This window comes from Dipodomys merriami, unplaced genomic scaffold (genome assembly GCF_024711535.1).
Source record: "Dipodomys merriami isolate MVZ:Mamm:240054 unplaced genomic scaffold, mDipMer1.0.p SCAF_52, whole genome shotgun sequence".
Taxonomy (NCBI): Eukaryota; Metazoa; Chordata; class Mammalia; order Rodentia; family Heteromyidae; genus Dipodomys; species Dipodomys merriami.
The window spans coordinates 7,211,696-7,229,289 of record NW_027206091.1 but is presented as its reverse complement, the minus strand read 5'-3'; the positions used below and the strand labels follow the sequence as shown (position 1 = coordinate 7,229,289).

The following is a 17,594-nucleotide window of genomic DNA, read 5'->3' as shown; positions in this document are numbered from 1 at the left end:
CCAGGCCCTGAGTTCAAGCCCCAGGACTGGCAAAAAAAAAAAAAAGTTTCTGCTGAGAAGGGGGAGTCCCCAGAAAAAAAAAACCTCATGAATCTTCGTTTAGGATAATCTGTATAAAGAGTTCACATAAATAAACCATAGTGTGTTGTTTATTACAAGTTAGGTATCTCTGTTGCACATACATATACATATAGGACATAATACAGAACTTTAGAGCTCAAGCATAGCTAACCTCATGTTCTAAATAGCACATTTTTCTCTTTGACACATAAGAACAGTGAAGGAAGCCATGTTTGTGGCTCACACCTGTAATCCTAGCTATTCAGGAGGCTGAGATCTGAGGGTCTTTGGTTTAAAGTCAGCCTGGGCAGGAAAGTCCATGAGATTCTTATCTCCAAGTAACCACCAATAAGCTGGAAGTGAAGCTGGAAGCACCAGCCTTGAGTGACAAAGCTCCAGGCCAGTGCCCAGGCACTGAGTTCAAGCTCTAGTGCCAGCACACAAAAAAAGAATGAATGAATGAATGAATGGATGGATGGATGGGGACTCATGTCTTAGCTCAGGCCATTCTTCTCTCTCAGATTGGTAATGATGTGGTTGTCTTGAGTGACTGGCCGGAGACTCTATACCAAGAGTCTCACAATCCCAAGAACAAGTCTTTTATCTGTTTCTACTCTACTGACAGCAACTATTTTGTCTCCTTAAACTGGATGGAACGGTTTGGAAAAGTACAGCAGGTAATACTACTTCATCCTTCCCCTCCCTGCGCCCCTCGCCATACACACACCTTTTATAATCCAATTTACCTGCACCTTACCAAAACTTTTCAAATTGCAGGATGATGAGTAACTCTGAATTAACTCATTTTCATTAACTCATGTAAGATCATCTCTATATCCTGATTTTACACAGTGATCCTTTTCACCTCCAGTTGTCACATCTACAGAATTCATATTCCCTATAACATAGACTGAAGGCCAAGAAAAGGGCCTTGAACCAATACTTCTATTACATACCAAATGCATAGTAATGCCCAGAGTCAAACTGTCCCATCTTTTTTTTTCTTTTTTTGGACCTACGCACTATCCTTGAGCTTTTTTGCTCGACTAGTGCTCTACCACTTTGAGCCACAGCTCTATTCTTCTGTTGGTTAACTGGAGATAAGAGTCTCACAGACTTTCTTTCCAAGGGCTGGCTTCAAAGCATGATCCTCAGATCTCAGCCTTTTGAATAGCTAGGATTATAGGCATGAGCTGCCAGTGCCCAGTCACCATCTTTCTTGAGAACAAAATCTAAGTATTTGGCTGATTTTTGGGAGATGATCAGGTTTCCATTTCTCATTCTCTTCTAGGCAGTGCTCTGGATGCAGGATACAGATCCGAAGACAAAAGGAATGATTAAGAGGATGAAGTTTCACTTGGTGGATCCAGTGCCAGCCATTGAAGCCATGGTCCACACGGGTTCCTACCACATGTTAGTTGTTTACTGTGGTGACTCATACCTGCGGTTCTTTGGAGATCACCATCGAGCATTCACATCTCTGGGTATACAGCCCTGTCGTTTCATCATCAACTGTCTCTGCTATGATGCAGAATCAGAGATATTGTTGTCGGGCACTGTGGGGGCTGTGGTTACCTGGTTTATCTTGCCAAATGGCAGGGGCCTCCAGATGGCTCAAACAATGCCCATTCCCAAACAAGAGCTTGTACAGGACCTTTCTTCAAATGGCCCCGAGGGATCCGTGCTGGCTCTGTGTGAAAATGTGGTGAGGGTCTTTACCCACCAGGGTCAGGGCCAGTTGAAAGAAGTAAAGACATTTACACTTGTAACCAGTGGGCACCCAGTCACTTGTTGTTTTACTTGCATCCCTAAAGGGATTTTTTATGCTGGAAATACTGCTGGAGAGGTTCACGCTTGGGGTTTAGACCAGAGTAACTTCCTCCATCATTTCCAAGCTCACTCTTCACCTATGATATGTATCCAAAGCCGGCCAGAGAACCACACCTTACTAACAGCAGACAAAGAAGGTGTACTAAGGGAGTGGGATTTTGCTTCTGGGAACCTAATGAGACAACTGAGTGTTGGTGAGCATCTGGAACAACTGCAATTTATTGATGATGCCACATTTTTCTGCCAGACTACATCGACCTTCTTGGTGAACCACCTGCCCTACTTTTACAGCCTCTTCAATGTTTGTGGTTCTACTACTCAGTGGATAAAGCGGGTCTACTGTGGGCCTAACTGGACTCGGATCCTGTGTGTCACTGAAGATGGGTTAATGCGCTTCTTGTCTCCAGTAACTGGGGAGCTCCTGATTGTCACCTGGCCTCTGCTTGTCACAGATAAGGCTGTGGCTTGGGCCTATGACTCAGACAGAGAGGAGCTCTTTGTAGCACTAGGAGGCCCAGATGTGATAGTGTTTGATACAACACATTCTCCCTGTGCAGCCAAGTATTTCATGAGTCCTTCAGAAAACAACAGGGATAAAATAAACTGCCTGGCCTATGGGAGGTACTATTTAAGTAAGGTTCTAAAAGGAGTGATGTTCTCTGCCCATGAGAGTGGCATCGTGAGAGTCCTCTCCAACTGTACTTATGCCCGAATAGAAAAGACTCTTCACTCTGGGGCAGTGTTGGCATTGTCTACCCTAGATGGTGAAGCTGAAGATCCCTTACTCTGTTCCTATGGCAGAGACAACATTGTACACCTGACAGAAGTTGTGCTTCAAGAGATGAAGTTGATCTTACAGCCCATCAGCAAAATTCTCTGTGTTTACCCCCTGAAGTACTTGATACTCATGCCAGGTTCGGTGGGTGCCCTCACACAGAAATCCTGCTGGTGTCTCTGGCGCTTTCAAGACTTTCTAACAATGTCAGAAGTGAAACCAAGTTCTATGTCAAAAAGCTTGCATACGTGTGCTATTACTTCCTTTGATGTCTGCCTTCCCTTGAAACTTTTTGTCACTGGAGCTGTGGATGGCTCAGTCCGGATCTGGGACTTTGCTGGTAAGCTTGTAACTGAGGTAGACTCAGCATTGCATTTTGGTCCACTCTGCTTTGCCAATGATCGGGGTGACCTGCTTTTGACATTCAACCACAGTATCTACATAATATCCTGCTTAAAATTGCTCCCTCAAAATAGACTGATTCAGCTAAGTAACCTAAACAATGCAGATGAAATACAAGAAATCCCTAAGCCCTTCCTTCCTAGCTTCTTCCTTTTGTTTGAAACACTGTATATACCCAAATTTGTCTATCTGAAAGATGGGATACAGGAATTAAAGGGGCTAGAGACTCTTGTTAACCAACGGGTCATTGCCTTTGATAATAATGTGCCCCATGTTGTAGGGGAAGAGACACGTACATCCCTTGTGTCTAAAGAGAAACCCAAATTACATTTTATGGAAATTGAGGCTACTGAATCGCCTATTCATGAACGTCAACATAAGCATCCCTATGTTCCTCCTCAATTACAGCTGACTGGCTGGGATGGACTGGACATCTACCACAAGTTAAAGAGCTTCTTTGGCCAACAACGTCAGTGGCCCTTTGCTCCTGATTGCTACATCCCCAACTCAGTGGTCCGTGCCAGACTCTGGCCGGATGGTACCCCAGTCTTCCTACACTATGATTTTTTTTCACCCTATCGAGATAAGTACAGAGATGTGACTGAACTCTTAAGATTGCAGTCTGGCTCTGAAGAAAATCTGCAAGTTGCAAGGAAAAAACAGAAGGATGAATTCTGGGAACAGAAAAGAACTTCTTTTACTGTCCTTGAAAGCTTGCTTGGCAAAAATCAGTTAGGAAGAAAACTTAGTGATGGGCTTGTAGCTAACATAATAGAAAACATTCTCAACTTCACCATTTACTGTCCTGCACAGACATACAAGAAATATTTTGATATCATGGCACAAATTTTTGCCACTTACCAAATATTGCCAAGGTGGCGCACGGAAGTAGCACATCATCTGCTGAAAGATACAACCCATGAAAATCCAAAAATCTGTGAACTGGCCTGGGAGATGCTAGAGAAACTAGGCTTCATGAGCCATCTTTTTGCTATCCCATTGGCTATGGGACTAATGGACAGTGATAAGAATGTACGGACTAAGGTTTTGTACCTTATGACAAGATGTACAGGCATTCAAACCAAAACCATGCTGATACGCCTGCTGAAGAACAAAGACATTCTCCAGAACCTACAGTAAGTTGAATGGTGATTATTTTATCTCAGTCTCTTCAATTTGACCCACCCATTCTCTTTCTCTCCCTTCCTTCCGCCCTCCCTCCCCTCCCTTCTCTCAGTTTAATTTTAATTTTTTTTTTAGTTCTGGTCCTAGGGCTTAAACTCATGGCCTAGGTGCTGTCCTTTTGCTTCTTTTGCTCAAAGTTAGTGCTCTATCACTTTGAGCTACAGCTCCACTTCTGCTTTTCTGGTGGTTCACTGGAGGTAAGAATCTCACAGATTTGCCTAACAGGCCTGGCTTTGAACTGTGATCTGCAGATCTCAGCCTCCTGAATAGCTAGGATTACAGGAGTGAACCACCAGTGTCTGTCTTTCTAACTTCCTTTCTTCCTTTCTTTCTTCCTTTCTTCCTTTCTTTCTTTTTTTCTTTCTTTCTTTCTTTCCTTCCCTCCCTCCCTTCCTCTCTCTTTCTTTCTTCTTAATTTTAATTCAATTATCATTAACTCTTCTCTTTGACTTTTGTAGCCAGGAAATGATCGGAGAAGTCTCTCTGGGGAAACTGCTTAGGCTCCAAGCTAATGATATCAAGAACCTGCTTACCCATGTGCAGGAGCGGCTGAATGAAAACCTGACCTTATCATACAAAGATGACACACTTACTTTTTCTTTTGATATGGAAAAGGAGAATGAACTTGAGATCATTGCAGAACAAACATTCATACCTTTGTCAAATCCTGAAAAGATCACTGAACTGAAGAAAAAAAGGAAACTTATTCAAGAAAAAAGAAAAAAGAAGAGTATGTATGGGGAAGTATATGGATATATTAGGACATATTCGAAACATTAAACTTCATTAAGCCAGGGCTAATAAGGTCTAAGTATATAAAAGAACACCAATGGAAACAGAGAAGCCAAAGGATATTATTCACAAAAAGTAGACTGAAAAAGATCTATACACAGCAAAATACCAAGGTCTTTCTTTAATATATAGAAGAAATAAAACAGGAATTTATAAATCCTAAATTTATAAATCTCTAATAGTCCACTGAGCCCGGTACTGGTGGCTCATGCTTGTAATCCTAGCTACTCAGGAGGCTAAGACCTGAGGATTATGGTTAGAAACCAGCCTAGGCAGGACAGTCTGTGAGACTCTTAGTGCTGCTAAACTACCAAAAAACTGGAAACTAAAAGTGGAACTGTGTCTCAAAAGAGTAAAGTGCTAGCTTTGAGAAGAAGCTGGCCTTGAGTTCAAACCCAAGGTTTGGCACACACACACACAAAAAAAAGAGTTCCTGAACTAGATTATAACTTAGATTATGACTTCTATGTGTTTTCTTTTTTCTTTTTTTTTTTGGGGGGGGGGTCCGGTCGTGGGGCCTAAATTCTGGGCCTGGGCGCTGTCCCTCAGCTCTTCAGCTCAAGGCTAGCACTCTACCACTTGAGCCACAGTGCCACTTCCGGCTTTTTTCTTATGTAGTGCTGAGGAATCGAACCCAGGGCCTCGAGCATGCAAGCCAAGTGCTCTACCACTGAGCCACCTTCCCAGCCCCTCTATGTGTTTTCTTTTCTTTCTTTCTTTTTCTTTTTTTGCCCATCCTGGGGCTTGGGCACCGTCCTTGAGCCTCTTTGTGCTCAAGGCTAGCGCTCTACCACTTGAGCCACAGTGTCACTTCTGGCTTTTTTGAGTAGTTTATTGGAGATAAGAGTCCCACAGGGCCAGGCACTGGTGGCTCATGCCTGTAATCCTAGCTACTCAGGAGGCTGAGATCTGAGGATCACAGTTCAAAGCCAGCCTGGGAAAGAAAATCTGTGAGACTCTTGTCTCCAATAAACCACCAGAAAACAAGAAGTGGTGCTGTAGCTTAAGTGGTAGAGCACTAGCCTTGAGCTGAAGAGCTGAGCGACAGTGCCCCAGGGCCCAGAGTTCAAGCCCCACGACTGATTAAAAAAAAAAGTCTCACAGAAACTTTTCTGTCCAGGCTGGTTTCGAATTGTGAACCTCAGATGTCAGTTTCCTGAGTAGCTAGAATTACCCAGCTCTGTATTTGTTCTTACCAAATTTTTCTCTTCTAACATATCTGCAGTTAAAAATGACCTGGCTCTTGCCAAGAAGTACAAAAGGCTACAACTAAAAAGACTTATTCCCATAACTGAGTCTTTAGAAGACAAAGAAGAAGAAGAAGGAGAGGAGGGAAAGGAGAAGAAGGAGGAGGAGGAAGAGGAGGAGGAGGAGGAGGAAGAAGAAGAAATGGCCGGCAAGTTTGGTTTTGATTATGAGGAGGCTGTCTCAAAGCTACCCCAACTCCAGGAATATGCTAAAACAATGGAAAAGCTACCCCAACTCCAGGAATATGCTGAAACAATGGAAAAGCTACCCCAACTCCAGGAATATGCTGAAACAACGGAGGCTGATGAAGAACCTACAGTTGATGAGGAAGTGATTCACAAGGTAGGGAAAAAAGAACAGGCAGACAAAAATGGCAAAAAAATATTACCTATGAAAAGAGAAGAGAAAGAAGCTCCAAAGGATCTTTTGGAGGTCACTATAGAAGAGCCTAAGAAAGAAGTTATAGACATTCCTAAGCCAGTGAAACCTTATATAAAGAAACCTGGAAAAAAGGGTCATGGTTTAGCTGGAACCCCTGGGCACCAAAGTAGATCAGACATTAAACCTTGGCAAAAGAACATCCACTATTTTATCACCCCAAGTATAGAGAGTACCCAACCAACAATGTTAGTGGATGTGGCTAAAGAAGTATTGGACCAGGCTGAGACAATATTTGATGGTTTACAGCTCAACTGGAATCTCGTCCCAGAAAGCCAAGTCTCACAAGAACTGGAGGAAGTAGAAAAAACACCTGTCAGAAAAGGAAAAGATGAAGAGAAAATAGAATCAGAAGAACAAGAGTATAGCTACATGTTAAACAAAGATGAGGCATTTGCTCCAAAAGAAAAGGAAGTTATGGCACAAAAGAAAGTTGAGGCAAAAGAAAAACTGGCTGAGCAAAAGGGGGAAATAGTTGAAGAAGAAAGGAAACTGACAAAGCCTGACAAATCACCAGTGCAAAAACAGAAGAAACTAACCAAGAGTATTAAAAAGCCAATGCATTTGGAAGAAGAAAAAGAAGAGGAAGAGGAGGAAGAAGCAGAAGCAGCATCAGAAGTTCCTTCGAAAAGAAAATTAACTACAGAAGATCAGAAGTTAGTCCTAGAAGAAGAGAGACAAACTACAGAAGAGAAGATGCCACGTGGAAAGAAAGTGACCTGGAAAGAGGGGAAGTCAATCCATGACAGAGAAATGTGGAAAAGGGAAAAGGTGGAACCCGATGAGCAAGCTGTAAGGACAAGACAAAAGGAGTTGCTGCTCCCAAAGAAGAAATTGGTCCAGGAAAAGAAGAAGCTAGATGAAGAAGAAGAACTGACTGGGGAGGAGGAGAAACAAGTTGGGAAAAGGAAAAAAAGGTTCCTGTGGAAGGGAAAACCTGTGGAAGAAGGGGAAGAGAAAGAGAAAGAGGAGGAAGAAGAAGCAGAAGCAGCATCAGAAGAAGTTCCTTCAAAAAGAAAATTAACTACAGAAAATCAGAAGTTAGTCCTAGAAGAAGAGAGACAAGCTACAGAAGAGGAGATGCCACGTGGAAAGAAAGTGACCTGGAAAGAGGAGAAGCCAATCCAAGACAGAGAAATGTGGGAAGGGGAAAAGGTAGAACCCAATGAGCAAGCTGTAAGGACAAGACAAAAGGAGTTGCTGCTCCCAAAGAAGAAATTGGTCCAGGAAAAGAAGAAGCTAGATGAAAAAGAACTGTCTGGGGAGGAGGAGAAACAAGTTGGAAAAAGGAAAAAAAGGTTCCTGTGGAAGGGAAAACTTGTAGAAGAAGGGGAAGAGAAAGAGAAAGAGGAAGAGGAGGAAGCAGAAGCAGAAGCAGAAGCAGAAGAAGTTCCTTCCAAAAGAAAATTAACTACAGAAGATCAGAAGTTAGCGCTAGAAGAAGAGAGACAAGCTACAGAAGAGGAGATGCCACGTGGAAAGGAAGTGACTTGGAAAGAGGGGAAGCCAATCCAAGACAGAGAAATGTGGGAAAGGGAAAAGGTGGAGCTCTATAAGCAAGCTGTAAAGACAAGACTAAAGGAGTTGCTGCACCAAAAGAAGAAATTGGTCCAGAAAAAGAAGAAGCTAGATGAAAAAGAACTGTCTGGGGAGGAGGAACAAGTTGGAAAAAGGAAGAAAAGGTTCCTGTGGAAGGGAAAACTTGTGGAAGAAGGGGAAGAGAAAGAGAAAGAGGAAGAGGAGGAAGCAGAAGCAGAAGCAGAAGAAGTTCCTTCCAAAAGAAAATTAACTACAGAAGATCAGAAGTTAGCGCTAGAAGAAGAGAGACAAGCTACAGAAGAGGAGATGTCACGTGGAAAGGAAGTGACTTGGAAAGAGGGGAAGCCAATCCAAGACAGAGAAATGTGGGAAAGGGAAAAGGTGGAGCTCTATAAGCAAGCTGTAAAGACAAGACTAAAGGAGTTGCTGCACCAAAAGAAGAAATTGGTCCAGAAAAAGAAGAAGCTAGATGAAGAAGAACTGTCTGGGGAGGAGGAACAAGTTGGAAAAAGGAAGAAAAGGTTCCTGTGGAAGGGAAAACTTGTGGAAGAAGGGGAAGAGAAAGAGAAAGAGGAAGAGGAGGAAGCAGAAGCAGAAGCAGAAGCAGAAGAAGTTCCTTCGAAAAGAAAATTAACTACAGAAGATCAGAAGTTAGCGCTAGAAGAAGAGAGACAAGCTACAGAAGAGGAGATGCCACGTGGAAAGGAAGTGACTTGGAAAGAGGGGAAGCCAATCCAAGACAGAGAAATGTGGGAAAGGGAAAAGGTGGAGCTCTATAAGCAAGCTGTAAAGACAAGACTAAAGGAGTTGCTGCACCAAAAGAAGAAATTGGTCCAGAAAAAGAAGAAGCTAGATGAAGAAGAACTGTCTGGGGAGGAGGAACAAGTTGGAAAAAGGAAGAAAAGGTTCCTGTGGAAGGGAAAACCTGTTGAAGAAGGGGAAGAGAAAGAGAAAGAGGAAGAGGAGGAAGCAGAAGCAGCATCAGAAGAAGTTCCTTCGAAAAGAAAATTAACTACAGAAGATCAGAAGTTAGTCCTAGAAGAAGAGAGACAAACTACAGAAGAGGAGATGCCACGTGGAAAGGAAGTGACCTGGAAAGAGGGGAAGCCAATCCAAGACAGAGAAATGTGGGAAAGGGAAAAGGTGGAGCCCTATAAGCAAGCTGTAAAGACAAGACTAAAGGAGTTGCTGCACCAAAAGAAGAAATTGGTCCAGAAAAAGAAGAAGCTAGATGAAGAAGAACTGTCTGGGGAGGAGGAACAAGTTGGAAAAAGGAAGAAAAGGTTCCTGTGGAAGGGAAAACCTATTGAAGAAGGGGAAGAGAAAGAGAAAGAGGAAGAGGAGGAAGCAGAAGCAGCATCAGAAGAAGTTCCTTCGAAAAGAAAATTAACTACAGAAGATCAGAAGTTAGTCCTAGAAGAAGAGAGACAAACTACAGAAGAGGAGATGCCACGTGGAAAGGAAGTGACCTGGAAAGAGGGGAAGCCAATCCAAGACAGAGAAATGTGGGAAAGGGAAAAGGTGGAGCCCTATAAGCAAGCTGTAAGGACAAGGCAAAAGGAGTTGCTGCACCCAAAGAAGAAATTGGTCCAGGAAAAGAAGAAGCTAAATGAAGAAGAACTGTCTGGGGAGGAGGAGAAACAAGTTGGAAAAAGGAAAAAAAGGTTCCTGTGGAAGGGAAAACCTGTTGAAGAAGGGGAAGAGAAAGAGGAAGAGGAAGAGGAGGAAGCAGAAGCAGCATCAGAAGAAGTTCCTTTGAAAAGAAAATTAACTACAGAAGATCAGAAGTTAGTTCTAGAAGAAGAGAGACAAACTACAGAAGAGGAGATGCCACGTGGAAAGGAAGTGACCTGGAAAGAGGGGAAGCCAATCCAAGACAGAGAAATGTGGGAAAGGGAAAAGGTGGAGCCCTATAAGCAAGCTGTAAGGACAAGGCAAAAGGAGTTGCTGCTCCCAAAGAAGAAATTGGTCCAGGAAAAGAAGAAGCTAGACGAAGAAGAACTGTCTGGGAAGGAGGAGAAACAAGTTGGAAAAAGGAAGGGAAAACCTGTGGAAGAGAGGGAAGAGAAAGAGAAAGAGGCCTGGAAACTAGGCATAATGACTCAGTATCATTTGTTCAGAAGAATGGAGAGATTAGCTGAGAAAAAGAGAAGACAAGCATTGGAAAGGGACAGGTTGGCAGAGCAAGAGAGTAAATTGGCCAAAGAAAAGAAATGGTTTGTAAAAGAAGAAAAAGAGGTCTATAAAAAGCCACAAATCCAAGAAAAGAAAAAACAAATCAGGGAATCAGATGAAGAGATAAAACAAGACCAGAAAGAGGAGTGGGCACAGAAAGAGAAGGAAGAGGTCAAGGAGAAAAAACATTTAGCTCAGAAAAGAAAGAAAAAAGAGGAAAGAGCATTAGAAACACCAGAAGAGAAAGAAATTAGGAAAGAAAAGGAGAAATTGCCCCGGGAAGAGAAGAAATTGGCTTATGACATTAGGACCAAGGAGAGATATGTTTCCAAGGGGGAAGAAATAACTAAAGAGGAAAGACTTCCAGCAACAAGGAAACTGGACATGGAAAAAGGGATTCCTTCTGAAGAAAAAGAAAGTCTCAAAGAAAAAGATACAGAGATACAAAAGAAGCAACTGTCCAAGGCCAGTGATGGGATAATTATAGAAGAGAGACCATCCATGATGGAAGGGAGTGAAGCAGATAACCAGAGATGGGAAATTTTAAAGAAAAAGGACATAACTGAAAAGAAAATGGAAGAGGCGCAGGAAGAGAGAAAACTAGAAGATGATAGTATGGCAATGAAAGAAAGAACACTGACTGATAAACATGACTTGGAAGAAGAACGAAGGCTGTCAGAGGAGGCCCAGGAAGGTTTACTTGATGATGCTCAGATAAAGGCTAGGTTAAGGAAGATCGATGAGAAAGATCTGTTAAGGAAAAAGGCGCTAAAGGAGCTTCTGAAGAAGGAGAGTGACATAGCAGAGATCCAAGAAAAGTGGACACTAGATGAACTCACAAAGGAATCATCTGAGACCAGCAGAGAGGAAGGTTTGGCTAGGGAGAGGGAAGAGGAAAAGAGCTGGCTAGAAGAAGGGGAAGAGAGGGAAATTCTACCTGAGAAAGAGAAAAGGAGACACATGATTAAGGAGAAAAAGATAAGCCTAAGTGAAGAGAGATTGGAGGAGAAGTTGGCTGAGGGGGAGGAGGAGGAACATAGTGAAGAGAGTTTGGCCCAAAAAAGAGAAAAGCATTTGGCCAGGAAAAGGAGAAGAGAAAAACAGCATTTGGCCAGGAAAAAGAGAAGAGAGAAGCAGCGTTTAGCCAGAAAAAGGAGAAGGGAAAAGGAGCGTTTGGCCAAGGAAAAGAGAAGAGAGAAGCAGCGTTTAGCCAGGAAAAGGAGAAGGGAAGAGAGGTTGGCCCAAAAAAGGGAAAAGGAAGCGAGGATGGCCCAAAAAATGGAAAAGAAAAAGAAGTTGAAGGAGAGGCTGAGTGAAAAGGAGGGCCCAGATGAGGAAAAGGAACACTTTATCCAGGAAGAGTGGGGGCGCCTGAGTAAGGAGGAGGTGGAGGAAGAGGAGCTCATGATTGAAGAAGAGGAAGAAGAGAGCCTGAGTAAAGAGGAAGAGGAGAGTCTTAGTGAGGAGGAGGAAGAGAGCCTGAGTGAGGAAGAGGAAGAGAGCCTGAGTGAGGAGGAAGAAAGTCTGAGTGAGGAGGAAGAGAGCCTGAGTGAGGAGGATGAAGAGAGCCTGAGTGAGGAAGAGGAAGAGAGCCTGAGTGAGGAAGAGGAAGAGAGCCTGAGTGAGGAAGAGGAAGAGAGCCTGAGTGAGGAAGAGAGCCTGAGTGAGGATGAGGAAGAGAGCCTGAGTGAGGATGAGGAAGAGAGCCTGAGTGAGGAAGAGAGCCTGAGTGAGGATGAGGAGAAAAAGAAGCTGACTGAGGAGGAAGAGGAAGCAAGTCTGAGTGAAGAGACTCTAAGCAAGGAGGAGGAAGAGAGCCTGAGTAAGAAAGAAGAGGAAAGTGAGGAAGGGGAAAGAGGGAGAAGAATGAGAAGAGGGAAGAGAGTGTTGAAATCAAAACTCTCAAAGAAAAAAATAGACACATCTAAGCCAGTGATAGAAGACAAGGGTCTTGCTGAAGAAAGGGAGGATAGGGCTAGAAAGAAAACGCTGCCTCAGGAAGATAAGAGTCTTGCTAGGGAAAGGGAGGGTAGGGTTAGATGGAAAATGCTCCCTGAGGAAGATGAGGGTCTTGCTGGGGAAAGGAAGGATAGGGCCAGAAGGAAAACGCTTCCTGAGGAAGATGAAGGTCTTGCTAGGGAAAGGAAGGATAGGGCCAGAAGGAAAATGCTTCCTGAGGAAGATGAAGGTCTTGCTAGGGAAAGGAAGGATAGGGCCAGAAGGAAAATGCTTCCTGAGGAAGATGAGGGTCTTGCTGAGGAAATGAAGGATAGGTCCAGAAGGAAAATGCTTCCTGAGGAAGGTGAAGGTCTTGCTAGGGAAAGGAAGGGTAGGGCCAGAAGGAAAATGCTTCCTGAGGAAGATGAAGGTCTTGCTGGGGAAATGAAGGATAGGGCCAGAAGGAAAATGCTTCCTGAGGAAGATGAAGGTCTTGCTGGGGAAATGAAGGATAGGGCCAGAAGGAAAATGCTTCCTGAGGAAGACGAGGGTCTTTCTGAGGAAAGGAAAGATAGGGCCAGAAGGAAAATGCTTCCTGAGGAAGATGAAGGTCTTGCTAGGGAAAGGCAGGGTAGGGCCAGAAGGAAAATGCTTCCTGAGGAAGATGAAGGTCTTGCTAGGGAAATGAAGGATAGGGCCAGAAGGAAAATGCTTCCTGAGGAAGATGAGGGTTTTTCTGAGGAAAGGAAAGATAGGGCCAGAAGGAAAATGCTTCCTGAGGAAGATGAAGGTCTTGCTAGGGAAAGGCAGGGTAGGGCCAGAAGGAAAATGCTTCCTGAGGAAGATGAAGGTCTTGCTGGGGAAATGAAGGATAGGGCCAGAAGGAAAATGCTTCCTGAGGAAGATGAAGGTCTTGCTAGGGAAAGGAAGGATAGGGCCAGAAGAAAAATGCTTCCTGAGGAAGATGAAGGTCTTGCTGGGGAAATGAAGGATAGGGCTGGAAGGAAAACGCTTCCTGAGGAAGATGAACATGTTGCTAGGGAAAGGGAAGGCAGGGCCAGAAGGAAAATGCTTCCTGAGGAAGACGAGGGTCTTTCTGAGGAAAGGAAAGATAGGGCCAGAAGGAAAATGCTTCCTGAGGAAGATGAAGGTCTTGCTAGGGAAAGGAAGGATAGGGCCAGAAGGAAAATGCTTCCTGAGGAAGATGAAGGTCTTGCTGGGGAAATGAAGGATAGGGCCAGAAGGAAAATGCTTCCTGAGGAAGTTGAAGGTCTTGCTAAGGAAAGGAAGGATAGGGCCAGAAGGAAAATGCTTCCTGAGGAAGATGAAGGTCTTGCTGGGGAAATGAAGGATAGGGCCGGAAGGAAAATGCTTCCTGAGGAAGACGAGGGTTTTTCTGAAGAAAGGAAGGATAGGGCCAAAAGGAAAATGCTTCCTGAGGAAGATGAAGGTCTTCCTAGGGAAAGGAAGGATAGGGCCAGAAGGAAAATGCTTCCTGAGGAAGATGAAGGTCTTGCTGGGGAAATGAAGGATAGGGCTGGAAGGAAAATGCTTCCTGAGGAAGGTGAGCATGTTGCTAGGGAAAGGGAAGGCAGGGCCAGAAGGAACATGCTTCCTGAGGAAGATGAGGGTCTTGCTGAGGAAAGGGAGGGTAGGGCCAGAAGAAAAATACTTCCTCAGGAAGATAAAGGCCTTGCTGTGGAAAGGGAGGGTATGGCTAGAAGGAAGATGCTTCCTGAGGAAGATGTGGGTCTTGTTAAGGAAAGGAAGGATACAACCAAAAGGAAAATGAGTCTTAAGGAATACAGATTGTACCATGTAGCAAGACTTATGGACAAGAAGAGGCCCTTCAAAATACCAACCCTAAAAGTGCCAAAAAAGCACTTAAGTTGGAAAGAAAGAATGGACAGGAAACTTCTTAGAGCACGCCTCAAGATAACTTCATTGGAAAGACTAAACCCTGTGCTCTTGGAAAAAATTAGCAATACAATTTTACAAGTCATGAAAACAGACTTAGTGACTCCAATCCCAGATCTCCACAGGCCAGCACTCCATGTACCTGAAATCATCAGGGAACCCCAGAAACCTTTAAAAGAGAGACCAAAAGGTAAAAGGAGCAGTTGGTACCTCAGACATCATATCATAACGGAGGAAATGACAGACCAAATTCCAGGTGAAGCTTTAGCACCCCTTGCCCCTTCACTTGAAAAGCCACCAGACTTGGAAGCAAAGCTCTCAGATGAGGACTGGATTAACCGTGCCTTGACGAGGCTGGAAGCAGGTGAGCAACTCTCCAGGGACAGTTTCTGTCGCCTGAGCCAACTCCTCAGAGACTTCATTTCCAAGACAGACTGGAGTTGGATACAGCTCTTAACTCTGAAGACCATTGGGAAACATCTCACACAGAATCTAGAGTTAAGTCATACTGATATGTCCCAACCCTGGAAGGATGGTCTACATCCAAGGCTCCCTCCAGTTAGAAGACAAGAAAAAGAGAGCCAGCCAGAACCAATACCTGAACCAATGTTAGCACCAGACACTAAGACTCAAACTCCAAAGGTTCTCCGGTGGCATCTCTTGGATGAGTCCTTCAGGGAGAAGCAGGTACCACAGCTAGCCAGCACAAGAAAAGACACTGAAGAGTTTTATCCAAGCAGAAGGGATGTTCCCACTGTTGCCTATCCCTTTGTGGGTAAAGATTCCCTGGCTTTGATGTTCCCGAAGGACTTCCCAGCCTTGAAGAGAGCAGAGTTCCCTATATTTTCCAAGACAAAGAGGAAAACTGTACCTTTCCCTCTGCCAGCATTACCATCAATTACCGAAAGGATCACAGACCCAAAGGCTAGAACCTGGCATCTTCTAGGAGAACCTTATAGGAGTGCAAGAATAGAACAGTTATCTAATATCAAACAAATGGAGATGCGACGCTTCTATCCTGTCAAAAGAGACCTCACAGATGCCTACACTTCTGTAGACAGACAAACCCTGGCACTAATGTTTCAGAAAGATCTCACAGTTTTTAAGGGTAAGGGCAGGCCTCCCAAATTGCCCAGGTTGGTGAAGAAGAAACAGCCCATCTCAAGACAAAAAGAAGAGGTACCTCTGTGGGAGAAATTCATGGCACTGTACTATGTTTTGCGGATGCTGCAGCAGCGTTATGGCAAAGACACAGCTGTGTGGATGGAACAGTTCTACCATGTCATGGACATGTATCAGCTTAAGTCCCCAGGAATCCAGAGGCTGCTACAGGAGTTGCTTCTGAGAGAGAAAACTCAATCCCAAGAAGTCATCAGCGAAGAGACCCTGAAGGCTGTGGAGGGAGTACCTGGAGAGCGGTTGTTCTACTGCCTGATTTGTGGTAGTTCTCATTCCCCCTCAGGTTCCCTTAGGTTCCACCATGTGATACCACTCTCTGGGAAAAACATGGTGGAAACTTTTGAACCCATGGGTATTGCCCAGTATGGATTCCTAGAACTTGCCTGGAAACGCCTACCACAAGTCAGTCCTGACTGTAGCACCATCATGCCTCTAATTCTCTGATTTGGCCTAATAGTAAGACTTTTAAGATCCTGCTGGGAAATGGTCCTGAGCCAAAGGTCATAAGATTCCTTACTTGTTCCCCACTGAAAGATGAGTCTAAACAAGGCTCCATCTTTATTCAACTCCATAAATCACTGTACTAAATAAAATGGCATTTTCTCATTTATAACAAATACTCTGGTTTCTTTTCTTCCCTAAGCTGTGAATTCCCTATAAACTTGCCCAGAGGTAAGAGGTACCCTTTGTTCCAAGAACAAGGTTTTGTTTTTCTTTTCTAATGGAACAAATCCTTTGGAGGAAAGAGGCCAGTATATGATCACTTTCTGATTAAGTGTGTATGTATATATATTACATGTTCAAAACATTATAACACTTTAAAAAATAAATTGTCTTTTAAATTAGTTAAGAGAAAATAAATATCAAATCATATCTCCCATATAGCTGGGATTACAGATATGCACCACCATATCTAGCTTGTTTGTTGATGGATGAGGGTTGGAGGGTCGTGTTAATTTCTTTTCCCCAAGCTAGCCTTGAACCTTTTGAAATAGGGATACTGGGTGTAACTGGTGCCATCTTGGCTTCTTGGTGGATGAAGGTAAGAGTCACAGCTCCCTGCGACTCTGCCCTCTGACCATGACCATATTTAGGGCCCAACCAGCTCAGCCACCATTTTGCACCATGCTTCATGTCTTCTGATGCTTCTTGGGTCATCATACCATTCCTCTTCAGCTCTCCATTGGAATTGATCTCGTTTGTTGAAACTGTTTTTCTGCTCTCTACTACCCTCAGAGCTCGGTTTCCTAACAGTATTAAGTATAACCAAGGCTGCAAATGTTTTGGGGACATGCATCCACTTGAAGTTGCTGGCTTTCTAATAAAGACTCCTAATTTGACCTCTCAAAACGTGCCTTCTCTGAATCTTGGGATCAAATTCCTGTGAAACACTTCATCCTCCTGATCATCTCTCAAGCAGCTGGACGTGAACCACAATGTCCTGCTCCGGATAAGCAATTCTTGGTGATTTGGAGGAGGTTTTATAGCACCTTGGATATGTTAGTCCAATGCTTTCTGGTCCTTACTGCTTCTTTTTTTTCCTTCAGGTGTCAGTACTGGAGTTGAACTCAGAGCCTTGCACTTGCTAGGCAGGCATACTACCACTTGATCCACTCCTCTAACCCTTTCTGCTTTATTGACTTTTTTTAAGTTTTGGAGTATTTGCATATATACATTTTTTGCATATATATATTGAGAGAGAGAGACAGACAGACAGACAGATGTGGGGATGGTAGCCAAGTCTAAACAGCCTGAAGATACTTTGTCACAACAGTTATGTGACATATAAGGATGTTTTGGTCTATGACAGGCCACATATAGGACAGTGGTCATGAAAACTTTCCAAGTATATATTATGATAATAGCACTATAATGAAATAAGGATACTGGATCTAATCAGTGTCTTCTGGGCCATGTGGTGGATGATAGGGTACTAGTTAAACTAGTACCATCTTGTCTTCATAGAAGAGGCAGGAAGTTCTACCTTCAGGTAATGGGCATGCCTGAATTCCTAGAGACTGGGGAAGGGACTTGGACGATAGGTTACTGAATCTGTCAGTCTTGTGCCTTGAACTGGAGATCACTCTTGAGTGTCCTGTAACCCTGCCCTCTGACA

The 17,594-nt window shown here is 43.8% G+C and overlaps 1 protein-coding gene across 1 annotated transcript; it reads left to right on the top strand.

Moving 5' to 3' along the window:
• The first annotated feature begins 619 nt into the window (after positions 1–619).
• On the top strand, positions 620–15,922 carry LOC138811289 (WD repeat-containing protein 87-like). The gene is made up of 5 exons (XM_069999020.1): positions 620–737; positions 1,352–4,203; positions 4,711–4,982; positions 6,270–12,473; positions 15,357–15,922. The coding sequence occupies exons 1-5, from the start codon at positions 711–713 to the stop codon at positions 15,920–15,922; spliced, it is 9,921 nt and encodes a 3,306-aa protein (XP_069855121.1). The 5' UTR covers positions 620–710.
• Positions 15,923–17,594: the final 1,672 nt, after the last annotated feature.